Source organism: Panthera pardus, unplaced genomic scaffold (assembly GCF_024362965.1).
Source record: "Panthera pardus isolate Hobbes unplaced genomic scaffold, ASM2436296v1 HiC_scaffold_6, whole genome shotgun sequence".
NCBI classification, from domain to species: Eukaryota; Metazoa; Chordata; class Mammalia; order Carnivora; family Felidae; genus Panthera; species Panthera pardus.
In genome coordinates, this window is record NW_026526991.1 from 107,331,041 (window position 1) to 107,343,971 (window position 12,931).

Genomic DNA, 12,931 nt, shown 5'->3' on the forward strand with positions numbered 1-12,931 from the left:
CTAGGCATGTTAATTTTGTTCCTCTTGGGGCATTTAAAGAGAGAGTCAGTTTTCCTTGTGGAGAGTCTAGTTGTAGGGGAAGAGCCCAGTTAGAGACTGGGACCACCTAGGTTTCCTGCATCATATTTTTTGCTGTTTCTTAGAAGATTGATTGATTCTGTGGCTACAATGATGGTGTACTTAAGCCACCTGTTTCTGTCATTCACATCTACTTATTTTAAGGGTAAAAAATTTGGGAAAAGTTGGGAGCTAAGTTAATTTCTTTGGGACCAAAAACCATTAAAAAATAGCCTTTATTGTTTAGGGCAATTTTAGGTTCACAACAAAGTTGAGTGGGAAGTACACAGTTCCCGTATACCCATCCCCATGCCCTGTCCCTATCTCAACCATTATCAACATCTGGCACCAAAGTGGTGCATTTGCTGCAACTGATGAACCTACAGTGACAATCATTATCATTGAAAGTTCATATTTTATAATAGGGTTTATTTCTGGTGTACATTATATGAGTTTTGACAAATATATGACATATATCTACCATTATAGTATTATACAGAATAATTTCACTAACAATCCTCTGTTGGAGCCAGTTTTTTGAGTCAGGACTTAAGTTTGAAAATTCACCTTTCTTGGAACAAAACCATCCTTTTTCTCTGCTGGGTGCTTATCATTACCTGCTTAGCTCAACTGCATGTTCTGTGCCCACTCTGCCTTTCTCCATCCTTCTTAGTTAGGTTTCACTTTCCTTCCTTTTGTAGCCCCACCTACCTGTTTCTCCTCTGTGATCAACTCTGAAGATTGCCCTTTTTGGAGTCTGGCCTGCCAGCCTGACCAAAGGATACTCTCCATTGGGTTTTACTGCCATATTTGGCTGACATAAGTAGTTTTGAGGTCTTGGCGGAGTACAGAACAATGTCTTTAAAAAATACAGCCTAGAGGCACCTGGGTGGCTCAGTCAGTTAAGTGTCTGACTTTGGCTCAGGTCATAATCTCACAGTTCGTGAGTTCAAGCCCCTCGTCAGGTTCTATGCTGACATCTCAGAGCCTGGAGCCTGCTTTGGATTCTGTGTCTCTCTCTGCCCCTCCCCACTCACACTCTGTCTCTCAAAAATAAATAAACATTTGAAAAATTAAAAAAAAATACATCCTGGTTCTTTTGTACTCTCTGTTTTATCAGATTTCCCTGAATTTGATCTAAAATCCTATTTCTTGCTCATGAGATTGCCAACTGCCATCATTTCTCTTTCAGTTTAACCCTCCAGGCTGAGCCTCATGACTATTTATGAGACTGTTTTTATTTATTTATTTAATTTATTAAGAGACTATTAAGACTATTTATGAGTATTGAGAATAAACACTAAGTAAAAGAGCTTACTATCTGAGTCATTTAACATGAATTTATTAATGTATGCCGCTTATATATTTAGGTGTTTCCCAACTTCAGATTTTCTCCTTTCCTTCACATTTTGTAAAAGAATTAAGAAATTCGAACGCTTCTCATCCCTAATTCATTAATTTTTTGGATCTTGAAATAGGAACACTATTGCCACCCAAGGATTCCCTTAAGAGATAATTAATCTATCCCCCAAATGAATTATTGCTTATTTTAAAATTAAAAAAAATTTTTTTTAATGTTTGTATTTATTTTTGAGACAGAGCTAGACAGAGTATTGAGCAGGGGAGGGGCAGAGAGAGGGAGACACAGAATCTGAAGCAGGCTCCAGGCTCCGAGCTGTCAGCACAGAGCCTGACACGGAGCTTGAATTCTCAACCATGAGATCGTGACCTGAGCTGAAGTCAGACGTTCATCTGACTGAGCCACCCAGGCACCCCGAATTATTGCTTATTTTAAAATTACATATTAACTAATTATAAGAAGTTTGGAAGTTAAGAGAAATAATTTAAAAAAAGGAAAAAATGTTTTGTAATTCCACCAATAAGAGTTACTTTTTAACGACATTTTTGGTATATTTCATCCTAGTCTCTCCTCTCTCCCTCCATCTCTCTCTTTCTGTAGTTAATTCATATTGAAAAAAAATTAGGTTTATACCATATGATATTTTTATAATTTCTTTTTTATTCAATGAAACGTTATAGTCATCTCCCCATCTCTATTAGTCTAAAATGATTTTAAAGTCACCATAGCATTTCATTTTATGAGTGGGTCATAATTTACTTTTATTGTTGAATTTCCGTTTTTTTTTTTTTTTGCCATTTAAATAGTGCCATAGCTCTTGAATTTGAAAGCATACTTTTATTTTTTGGCAGTTGACAACAACAAAAAATTCCACTTTGAGAAATAAAATAGTGTTTTTGTTTTTTGAAATGTTTGTTTATTTTGAGAGAGAGAGAACATGCATGAGTGAACGGGGGGAGGGGCAGAGAGGAGAGAGAGAATCCCCATGCTAATAGCACAGAGCCCCATGTGGGACTCCATCCCACCAACTGTGAGACCATGACCTGAGCCAGAGCAAGAGTCTGAAGCTCTACTGACCGGGCTACCCAGGTGCCCCCCAAATCATCTAGTGTTAATTAAGGAGGAACAAAAAGATATTTAAAAGAATAGACAAAATGGTAATGGAATGATTTCACCAGAGTCTCCTAAATGCTGCACTTTTCCTCATCAGTATTTCACTTTACTTTTTTGTAAAGCATAAAGAAAACAAGCCATAAAAATGAATTTCTTATGTAGATCTTTGTGTGTATCTCTGATTATTATTTTCTTTTTTATTAACTTTTTATTATGTTTTATTTATTCTTGAGATAAAGTATGTGACAGGGGAGGGGCAGAGAGAGAGGAACAGAGGTTCCAAAGCGGGCTGTGGGCCGACAGTAGCAAGCTTGATGTGGGACTCAAACTCACAAACTGTGAGATCGTGGCTTAAGCTGAAGTTGGATGCTCAACCTACTGAGCCACCCAGGTGCCCCAAGCTTTTATTTTAATTCCAGTATAGTTAACATACAGTGTTATATTAATTTCAGGTGTATGATATAGTGATTCAACAATTCCATACATTACCCAGTGCTCATTACAGCAAGTGCACTCCTTAATCCCCATCACCTATTTCACCCATTTATTATTTTCTTAATCAATATTAATTGGTACTCTTTCAGCTACAAGTGACAGGAAACCATTTCAAACTAATTTTAAAAACAGCAGAGGAGACCCTGAGTGGAGAAGTTTGGTGGGCAGGCAGCTTGAGGCTTGGTTGGATCTAGTTCTTAAGCTGTTGGCCTCAGGATTCTCAGTGTTTCTCCCATTACTTGGTTCTGTTTCCTGTCACTGACTCTTCTTTGGCTGATGGGTTTTCGTTTTTTTGTTTTTTGTTTTTAAATGTTTATTTATTTTTGAGAGACAGAGCACAAGCAGGGGACTGATAAAGAGTGAGGGAGACACAGAACCTGAAGCAGGCTGCAGCACAGGGTCTGATGCAGGGCTCAAACTCATGAACCACGATATCATGACCTGAGCAGAAGTCAGACACTTAACTGACTGAGCCACCCAGTTGCCCCTGAGTTTCCTTTCTGTGGTGGAAAGGATGGTCTGATTTATGTTCTTACAGCTTAAAGCGCCATCCAACAAGTTTATGATCAGCTCTGATTGCGTCACATGATCATTCCTAAAACAGCCACCAATGACACTATGTGGTCAGACCTGGGTTATTTGAGCCAAGGAGTGGGTGCGAGGAGTTGGGAAGGGCTGTACTGAATCAGCAGAGTATGAAAATGGAGATTGTTTTTGCAATGAAAAGGTGATTCTGCTACCCAAAGGAGGGTAAGTGGGCTGGCAGAAATGACAGATGTCCACTATGATCATTGTTGAGATTGTGATACGTGTTGCCAAATTTGTGTTCAGGCTGTGTAGCAGCGTTTACTCCCAGTGGCAGAATGTGTCATGCTTGTGCAGTGGGGGTAAGTATGGAAAGTTGATTGGTGCTGCTATACCTGGACCAAGAGCTTTCTATCTTCTGTATCTCTACAAATAAGCACCATAAGGTTTTCACTAATGGATTCCTTAAATACAAATAAAGCAACGAGGAAATCATGAACCTTTAAGGAAACTAACACTGAGAACAATCTTCATGAAACTAATTGAAAGTTGTTGTCCTGCATTGAAACCTGTATGTCACTGGTCAACACTTGACATCCTACGCTTTAGTACTTGTCTAGAACATCTTCTCAAACTTTAATGTGTAAATAAATAGCCAAGAATCTTGTCAAAATGCAGATTCCAATTCAGTAGGTCTGTATTGGGGCCTAATATTCTTTTTTTTTTTTTTTTAATGTTTATTTATTCTTGAGACAGAGACAGAGCATGAACAGGGGAGGGGCAGAGAGAGAGGGATACACAGAACCCAAAACAAGCTCCAGGCTTTGAGCTGTCAGCACAGAGCCCGATGCGGGGCTCGAACCCACGAACTGTGAGATCATGACCTGAGCTGAAGTTGGATGCTTAACTGACTGAGCCACCCAGGCGCCCCCTAATATTCTTTTAAACAGACTTCCAGGTGATGCTGATCTGCTTTTCTAAATAGCAAGACATAAGATCAGTGGTTCCCAATATTTTAGCAGAACAAAACAAAAAATCAGGACCCCACCCTCCTCAAAATAACAGTTGCACTTTTAGTTATCTACTAGTTGAAAAAACACATTGAAAATTACTATATATTCAGAAAAACTTTTACACAAGTTTGTGTTTTTGTAGTCACGACAGCGTCTGCCTACTTTTTGGCACCTTTTGGCAGAACACTAAAAGGCTGAGTGTTAAAATCAATACTCGGTTACGGTTGAGTCCATCTGCCCCTCACCTTTACTTAAATGCACACCAATTTTAGCATCTTCATTGGAATTGAAGGTCAGGAGGATCTTACAGCAGGTATCACATGAGAAGTATTTGAATTCTCAAGATGACTTTTAGTTTGGTTACTTCAGTAGGTTCCAGTGAACAAACCGCAGGCACTAAGTTCTGCAAACTATAGTATTAAGGCTTTTTTTTTGTGGGTAGAGTAGCCTTCTAAGCACTTAATGTCTGTCATTCCATAGTGTTTGAACATGTTATGTGAGTACCCAACAGGACAATATCAAACTAATGAAGAGCCATGAAATTGCCCTGCTCTCTCTCTCCTTTGGCCAAGGATTTCTGTTACATTCTTCTGTGCTGTGATTACTTTCTGAACACATACTGAAGGATATGCAGGACAGGCTTCTAACTTGTGGGTCCTATGGTAAAATAAAAATGTGGGGCTCTTTGTTAAACATATTAAGAATTTCCAGTCCATAACAGGCAAGCATTAAACCAGGCCTGGGCTGTCTTGAATACAGGTCTCTGCAACTACAGTTTGCACACTCAGGAAGCTAGCCCTGACTGTGTATGTGATTCCTAAACCATTCATAGCCTTCACCTTGCGTGATCCACTGTTAATGGCATTGACATTTTGAAAACTGTTTTTTCAGTCTGTAAATCTCTTCAATCAGATTTGCAAGGAGAGAATCCTGGCTGAATTCACCATCAATCCACCATACTTTTAAATTTAAAAGAGATTCTAGTTTTTTTCTGCCTGTTCAGATAGATACCTGATGTACATGATATAGAAGTGGCACATTTAAAATTATCACTGTTTTATGTGTGTGTGTTTGTGTGTGCCCAGCAGAATATAATTCAGGAAAATTATTTTTAGGAGCATATTTTCCAGAACAATGTTGTCCCTAAGATTCATAGTTTGGACATGTCTTAAAAGTTTCATTTCCAACTATTGAATTGAGTGACAATCTAACCAGTCATTTGGATAACAGTCTTTAGCTTTCATAAATAGACTAAACACTGCAAAGAGCTGGGTGCTTGAGCCAGCTTATGTAGTATGTGGTTTTTGAAGTATGACTAGTGAGAACAAACTGTGTTTTGGGTACCTCGTTTTTCTCTAAACTTTTAAAAGATTTTAAAATATTCTTTATTATACCTAGGCTGAGGGATGATTTATTACTGATTTTTTAGTATATATATTTGGAGTTTTTCTCCTCATGATAATTTCAGGTTGTAAAGCTGACATTCTGCTTTTAATTCGTCTTTACAAGATGTAAGAATTTGCAAATAGGATTTTTTTCTTGAAAGACTCATGGCATCGGGAATAATTAAAGCTTAAATACAATTCTTTTTTTTAAATTTATTTATTTATTTTGAGAGAGAGAGAGAGAGAGTGTGCACACACGAGCAGGAGAGTGGCAAAGAGAGAGGGGGGAGAGTGAATCCCAAGCAGGCTCTACACTGCCAGCCCAGAGCCCAATGACGTGGGGCTTCATCTCACGAACTATGATATTGTGACCTGAGATGAAATCAAGAGTCAGATGCTTAACCGACTGAGCCACCCAGGTGCCCCTAAATACAATTCTTAAAGATTATTTTATTTAGTATTATGAATGCTGTGGTAGCAAACAATTTTATAAAGCATAGAAGTAATGTAATCTTAACTTTATTAATTGAAATTACTTTTTAGTATATGTGCTGCCAAAGCAAGCACAGTTGAAATTACTTTTTAAATTTAATAAATAATTGTAAGCCCCAAAAGATATAATATTCTTCATAAACTATTTAGCAAATTTATTCTTTTTAATATATGTATTAATTTTCAATTTCTTTTCCTTTTTTAAGATTTTAAAATACTAGTTTTATACATAAAGGTAATGGCCTAAACCACCCATTATTTCAGCATCTTACCTTTGCAGGTGACATATAAACATATAAAGTATATGATTTTCCACCCTCAATTATGCATGTAGTATTTGCAACTGCATATTCAGATATTAACAGCTAATTAAAATGACCTTTTTTGTTACACCGATTACATATGGTGGTTACCAAAGTAATCACTTGATCATGCACAAGTCCAAGGGCACCAGAAATGCCACCAAAGTGGGTGTTTTATTAATTGGACTTTCAAAGGCTGAGGCCAAAGTTGAAGCCAAAGAGCAGATCTTGGTTGAATAATGACATTGAAGCCACACTTTGGGGCTTTTCTACTTCATCTGAAAAATTTAAGTCTTCATATAATGTTTAGAATTCTTCTGGATACAGTGCTACTTTCATAAAAAAAATAGGAATAAATAGGAATGATCTTTCCATATGCTAAATTTAGGATTTTTACATTATGTCTTTTATTATTTGTTGTTTAATGTGTGCTCATTTTTATTTATTTGGTACACTGCTTGGCAGACTTTCTTCAGCTCATTTCTATTTGGATATTCTTCCTGTATTTGGGGACAGTGCTTGCATGCCCAAACTTAGTTTGACTTCTTAATTTTTTTCCACTAGAAGAGAAGACAGAGCTTTGTAGCAGCACTTCTGCCTTTAAAGACTCCTCATCACAGTCAGTTAAAACTGAGTGTTGTTGGGGAAAATCCACAGAGTGATTTGTCAGCAGTTCAGATTTGTCATCAGTTGTGTTCTGCCTTACCTCCTTGAGCTGTGCCATGAGCTCTGTGCAGAGAGAATGAATTAAAAATCTTTTAAAATGTTTAGTTAATTTTGAGAGAGAGAGAGAGAGAGAAAGAGAGAGAGAGGGCACTAGCTGGGGAGGAGCAGAGAGAGAGAGGGAGACACAGAATCTGAAGCAGGCTCCATGCTATCAGCTCAAAGGCCGTTGTGGTGGCAAGATTACCACCTGAGCCGAAGTTGGATGCTACACCGACTGAGCCAACCAGGCACCCTGAGAATAAATTTTTTTAGGCCTATGTTAGACCATGTTTTCCTCAGACCATTAGCCTTGACTCCAAGTTCCAATTAATTATTTAACTAATTAATAATAAAACACTTATGAAACCCCTTCATCCCCAAACTAGACTATTACTATAGTACAATAACACAATAACATGCTCTCCACTTGTCTCATCCCTGTGTCTCTGAATCAGAGGTCATCACCTGATCCTTATGGTTTTCATTACACACATATACAGATATCTAAAAGCTTTATTACACACATATATATTGATGCCTAAGCAACACAATGTTCCATTTTCCTTGAGTTTGAATATATTTTGACTCAACATTATGTTTCTAAGGGTCACCATATTGTGACATGCTATAGTTTGTTCATATACAACTGATGAATATTATTTCATTGTATACATTGATTACAGCTTATGCACCCATTCTTCTGTCCATTGGGTTGAGTGCTTGGATTTTTTCCCCATGTTTTTGCTGTTGTAAACAGTGCTGCTGTGAACATTCTTGTATACATCTCCAGGGACATGTAAGAATTTCTTTTGGAATTTTTGGGTTGAGGTTAAGTGAATGTTTAACTTTATAAGATGATGCCAAATTGTTTTCTCAAGTGATTATACCATTTTACACTCCTCCCCTGGTAGTGTATAAACAATCCTATTTATCTATGTTCCTTCTAACATTTGGTTCCATCAGAATTCTTAATTGTTGCCAATTGAATAGTCAAATGTGGTCATGATTTGCATTTCCCTGACTACTAGTGACTAGTTACTTTTTAGAAAAATTAAAATGTTGGAACTTTTACACTTTATTCCAGTCCTAGTTTGGACTCACCTATGCAAATCTGCTTATATAATCCTTTGTACACTTTTCTTCACATTCTCCTCCTCTAAAACCACTGATCTTTTTTGCACGTTACCTGCCTTGCCTCAAGATGCCCCTTATTTCAAACCATACCCTTTTTTCTTTAATAAACCCAATTCCTAACTTGCTTTTTTTCCATGAAAATATGTCCTTGTGAGTGTAAATGAACTTAGGTTATTTCATTTAGCCATTGAGTTCTGATGGATCGCTCATAGCCCGCTGGTCAGAGTATAAACTGGTGCAAGGCATTTAGCAACATATATTAAGAACCTTAAACTTTGTACACTTTGACCTTGTTTAAGAGTCTGTCCTAAACCTTGATTTTATGTCTGGTTGTTGCTGATGGTCAGATAACTTAGAGGGCCACAGATTTATTTGCTTGGGGACAAGGGAACAACTGAGGAAATCTTGCATATATGCCCCTGAGTGGAGAGCAGGGAGACATAGAGAAGACAGTGTAGTCTATGCTCCCCAGCTTAGACCTGGGCACAGGATTGAGAAACCTGGGCAGAGAGCAGCTGCAGGCAGAAGTTGAAATCCTTGCAGAAGGAACTTGATGAAATCAAAGGGCACAAGGCAGTGGGAGGAGCTGGCCATGCCTCACTTACCCCAACTTGGAGATAGGAGGAAACCTTGATTGTTTCATCCAGCAGTGTCCTGCAGATACTTGGTGGATACTCTGGGGTGGGTAGAGGCAGGGTACAGTGGTTGTCATCTTATTCTAAAACATATGAGAGACTCTTCTTGAGATTCCAAAATATGCTTGGGGAACATTTATAGGTGGCTGATGTCTGTGTTGTCAGGAGAAAGTAAAAGACTAGGGGGAATTTGGGTTCTGTGGTTAATGTAATCTCATTTATAGCTGAGTTTTATTGTGTCCCTGGACCTTTAGTTTGCATGAGAAACATCGAAAAGGTAGAGAAGAGGTTTTTGCCTTAAAATATTCAGTGTAGTATTTGTTATAGTTGTAAAAAATTGAAACAAAAAACAACCAGAATACTTAGCAATGTTTTATTGCTATATTAGTCATCAAAAAGTATTTATAAAGAGGGGTGCGTGGGTGGCTCAGTTGGTTAAACATTCAACTCTTGATTTCAGCTCAGGTGATGATCTCATGGTTCGTGAGTTCAAGCTCCACATCGAGCTTTGTGCTGACAGTGCAGAGCCTGCTTAGGATTCTGTCTCTCTGTCTCTCTCTGCCCCTCCAATGCTCTCTCTCTCTCTCTCTCTCTCACTCAAAAATAAATAAATAAATAAATAAATAAATAAATAAATAAGCTTTGATAAAAGTATTTATAAAGAGCTTGGGAAAATTATTGTTATGATGTGAAATGAGAAAAATGTAAAATATCAACCATATCAAAAATATATGGGAAAAAAATTGATACATACCAGGTAGTGGTTATCCCTAGGTCCTGGGATTATGAGTGATTTATATTTTCTTTGTTTTACGTTTCTGCATTTTATAAATATTTGTCATAAGTTAGCATTATTTGAAAAATAACCGTATTAAAATTATGTATATATATATATACACATACATATACATATATATATATATATATTCCATATATATATATATATATATATATATATATATATATATATTCCTTAGTGGGTATTTGTGTATGTATAAGGGTTTTTCTTTTCTCCAGAAACAGCAGTGATTTCTTATTCCATCTGCCATGTTAATTCTCCAGAACACATAATTCAGTGGGACACAGTCAAATTAATGTGAATTAATGTGAATTAATGTGAATATTTAGAAAGAATCAAAGGCTTCATATTTGGAAGGAAACAAGAGATCTCACCCTCCACCTACTGTTCAATTCCTTTCTACACTCTATTTCTTTCAAGGGCTAGCCCAGCCTCTGCTTAAATATCTATATGAGGAACAAATTACTGCTTCTGGAGTTGGCTTGCTGGCTGTGAGAAAGTTCTTATTTATTTTGAAGTGAAGTCTATTTCTTTGTAGTTTTCACACATTAGGTATTTTGATCTCTTCCACCCCCATGCCCCAAAGACAAGAAATCTAATTAAATCTAATTATGTCTCTTCCACATGATAGCCTTTTAGCTATTTGAAAACATTTCTTTTGTTCCCTGCAAGTCTCCATTTGTTAATTCATTCATTTGTTCAGTGGTTATTTATTGAATGCCCACTGTGTTCTGTGCAAAGTGAAAGGGAATCAGTTAAAAGTACACACTCCCTGACTTCCAGATGCTCACAGTTTAGGGTCTCAGGTCAGATGCTGAAACTCTGAGATGTGCATGTGGGAGGTTTACTGGGGAGTATCATTGGGAACAACACCTGGGAAAGGTGAGGGAGGAGTTGAGCTGCCAAATAGTTGCAACAGAGAACTCAGTTGATCTTAAGGGGAGCTCTGGGGCTAGATGACTCTTCAGAGCTATTTCACCATGAGGCAAGGTGGTAAGGCTTTTATATATACTCCCTATTGTCCAGTCATTGGATAGGGATAAATTTCTTCTTTCAGTAAATTAATGGACAGGGACTCATTGGGGAGCTGTCAACCAGTGCTCCCCTCAGCCTGAGAAATGGTGTCTCTCCTGTAGGAGGAGTCTGAGTGGTGCACCACTGTAGAGTACAAGTGGAGAGATAGCTATTCCCCACAATAGAACATAATGAACCAATTATTTGAATAGCTCTGAGTACAAAGTGCATGGACACCTAGACAGCATGTAGGCCTGTTGGAGGAGCCAGGACAGGCTTCCCAGGAAGTCAAGGGTATGTATAGCAAGGAGAGTCCTTATGAGCAGCCTTCAGGTGGTAGAATTGACAGTCCTCAATGATTGTTTGGGCTGGTGGTGAGGAGCAAGGAGACACCTAGGTTTCTGGTCTGGACCCCCTTGGTGAACGTTGTGCTCTTTTCCAGAATAGAGAACCTGGGGGAAAGAGTATATGGCAGTCTGGTCTGAAGAAGAAAAAATGGAAATGTGGGGGACAAAGGCAAGGAGTGTCTAGCCTAGCTGTCATTGCTAGCCCTAGAACTTTATAAGCCAAACGTTTCTTTCCCTCTAAGACTTGGCTGTTTGGAATCAGAACTGATCACATGAATATGCTTTCCCTCTTCTCTTACCTATCTATGGTGTGTTTTCACAGAGCTCCCACCAAAGCTGACTCATAAGAGCTCTTCCTGGAAGTGTGCAGTCCTGAAGACAGGCCAGACAGCTCATGGCCTGGGAATTTTGGAGTGATCAGTAAAGGGTCAGGTGTTGGGGTTCCTGAGGAAATTTGCCAGTGCATCCTGGCTGAGTCTCAGCATTTCTCAGCAGAACTCGTTGAGAAGAAGGAAGAAAACAATATGAAGAGGAAGAAGGAAGAGCTAAGGGAGCGCCTCAGTGCCTTGGACTGCCCTCATGGTCATTAGATCTCTCATATTTTTTCTCTTTTTCACTGCATAGAAATGCTTTGCTCATCTACTGTACCCTGAAGCAGTAAAGCTTTGTGTTTAATGACTCCTGATTTCTTGTGCCTTCATTTCTGCATCTGTAAAATAGGAATAATCATAGTACTGAGTGCATAAGGTTGTTGGGAGGGGTAAATGATATAATCTGTGGAAACTGCTTCAAACTAATGCTTAGCATATAGTAGCAGTCAGCATTAGTTCCTGCCTTTGCCGTTACACCTATGTGCTAGCCTGTCTTGAGGCAAGGTGCTCCTGCCAATTCAGGAGCTGAAATCTGTGATTACTTGCTGTCCCTGGATTTTTTTCTTAATGCCCTATCTCATATACACAAAAACCCTTTCCCCAGGAATGCTGAGATTAGTGGTATTCCCTCCCTCTTAAATTACTCACCTGTGTAGTCTGCTGAGCCCAAGATGGGTTGGGATAAGAGAGGTTGGTAGGTTGTTAGGAAAGTGCTGTTTTTTGTTTTTCTTATCTTTTTAAGTTCCTTTTGGCTTCTAGCCTCTGGAGATCAGCCTAGATTAGTGAATCTCCCCCAGAGATTTTTTTTTCTGATTTCCTTCAACCACATGGTAGGGACTGAGCAGGGGACTTTCCAGTGGAGTCTGAAATAGACTAGCTAAGAAATTACTCTTATCTCTGAGCTCCATAGGTGCCCATTCTGACTCTGTAAGGAACAACTTGAGTGGGAGGAACTCATAATGCTTCCAGTTATGCTTCCTATAATGTTTCTTTCTTTGCCTTTGCTCTTATAACAATTGCTTGTACTACTCATTTGACATTGAGTAATACTCTTTCTTGTGACAGCTCTCTTTTCCTATTAAGAGTTTTACTCCTGTTTCGCTTTTCAGAGTCCAATGCTTTATCTCTCCTCTCCAATTTGTTTGGATGCTCCTTAGTGAAATATTTGTACCTCTGAGAGTATT

At 38.3% G+C, this 12,931-nt stretch overlaps 1 protein-coding gene across 1 annotated transcript in view; it reads left to right on the plus strand.

Moving 5' to 3' along the window:
- The first annotated feature begins 10,971 nt into the window (after positions 1–10,971).
- USP18 (ubiquitin specific peptidase 18) overlaps positions 10,972–12,931 on the plus strand; it is a 51,347-nt gene continuing 49,387 nt past the window's right edge. Inside the window, exons 1-2 of the mRNA XM_019465106.2 lie at positions 10,972–11,008; positions 11,725–11,958. Coding sequence (XP_019320651.2) covers positions 10,972–11,008; positions 11,725–11,958 — 271 coding nt within the window. The remainder of the gene's footprint in view (positions 11,009–11,724; positions 11,959–12,931) is intronic.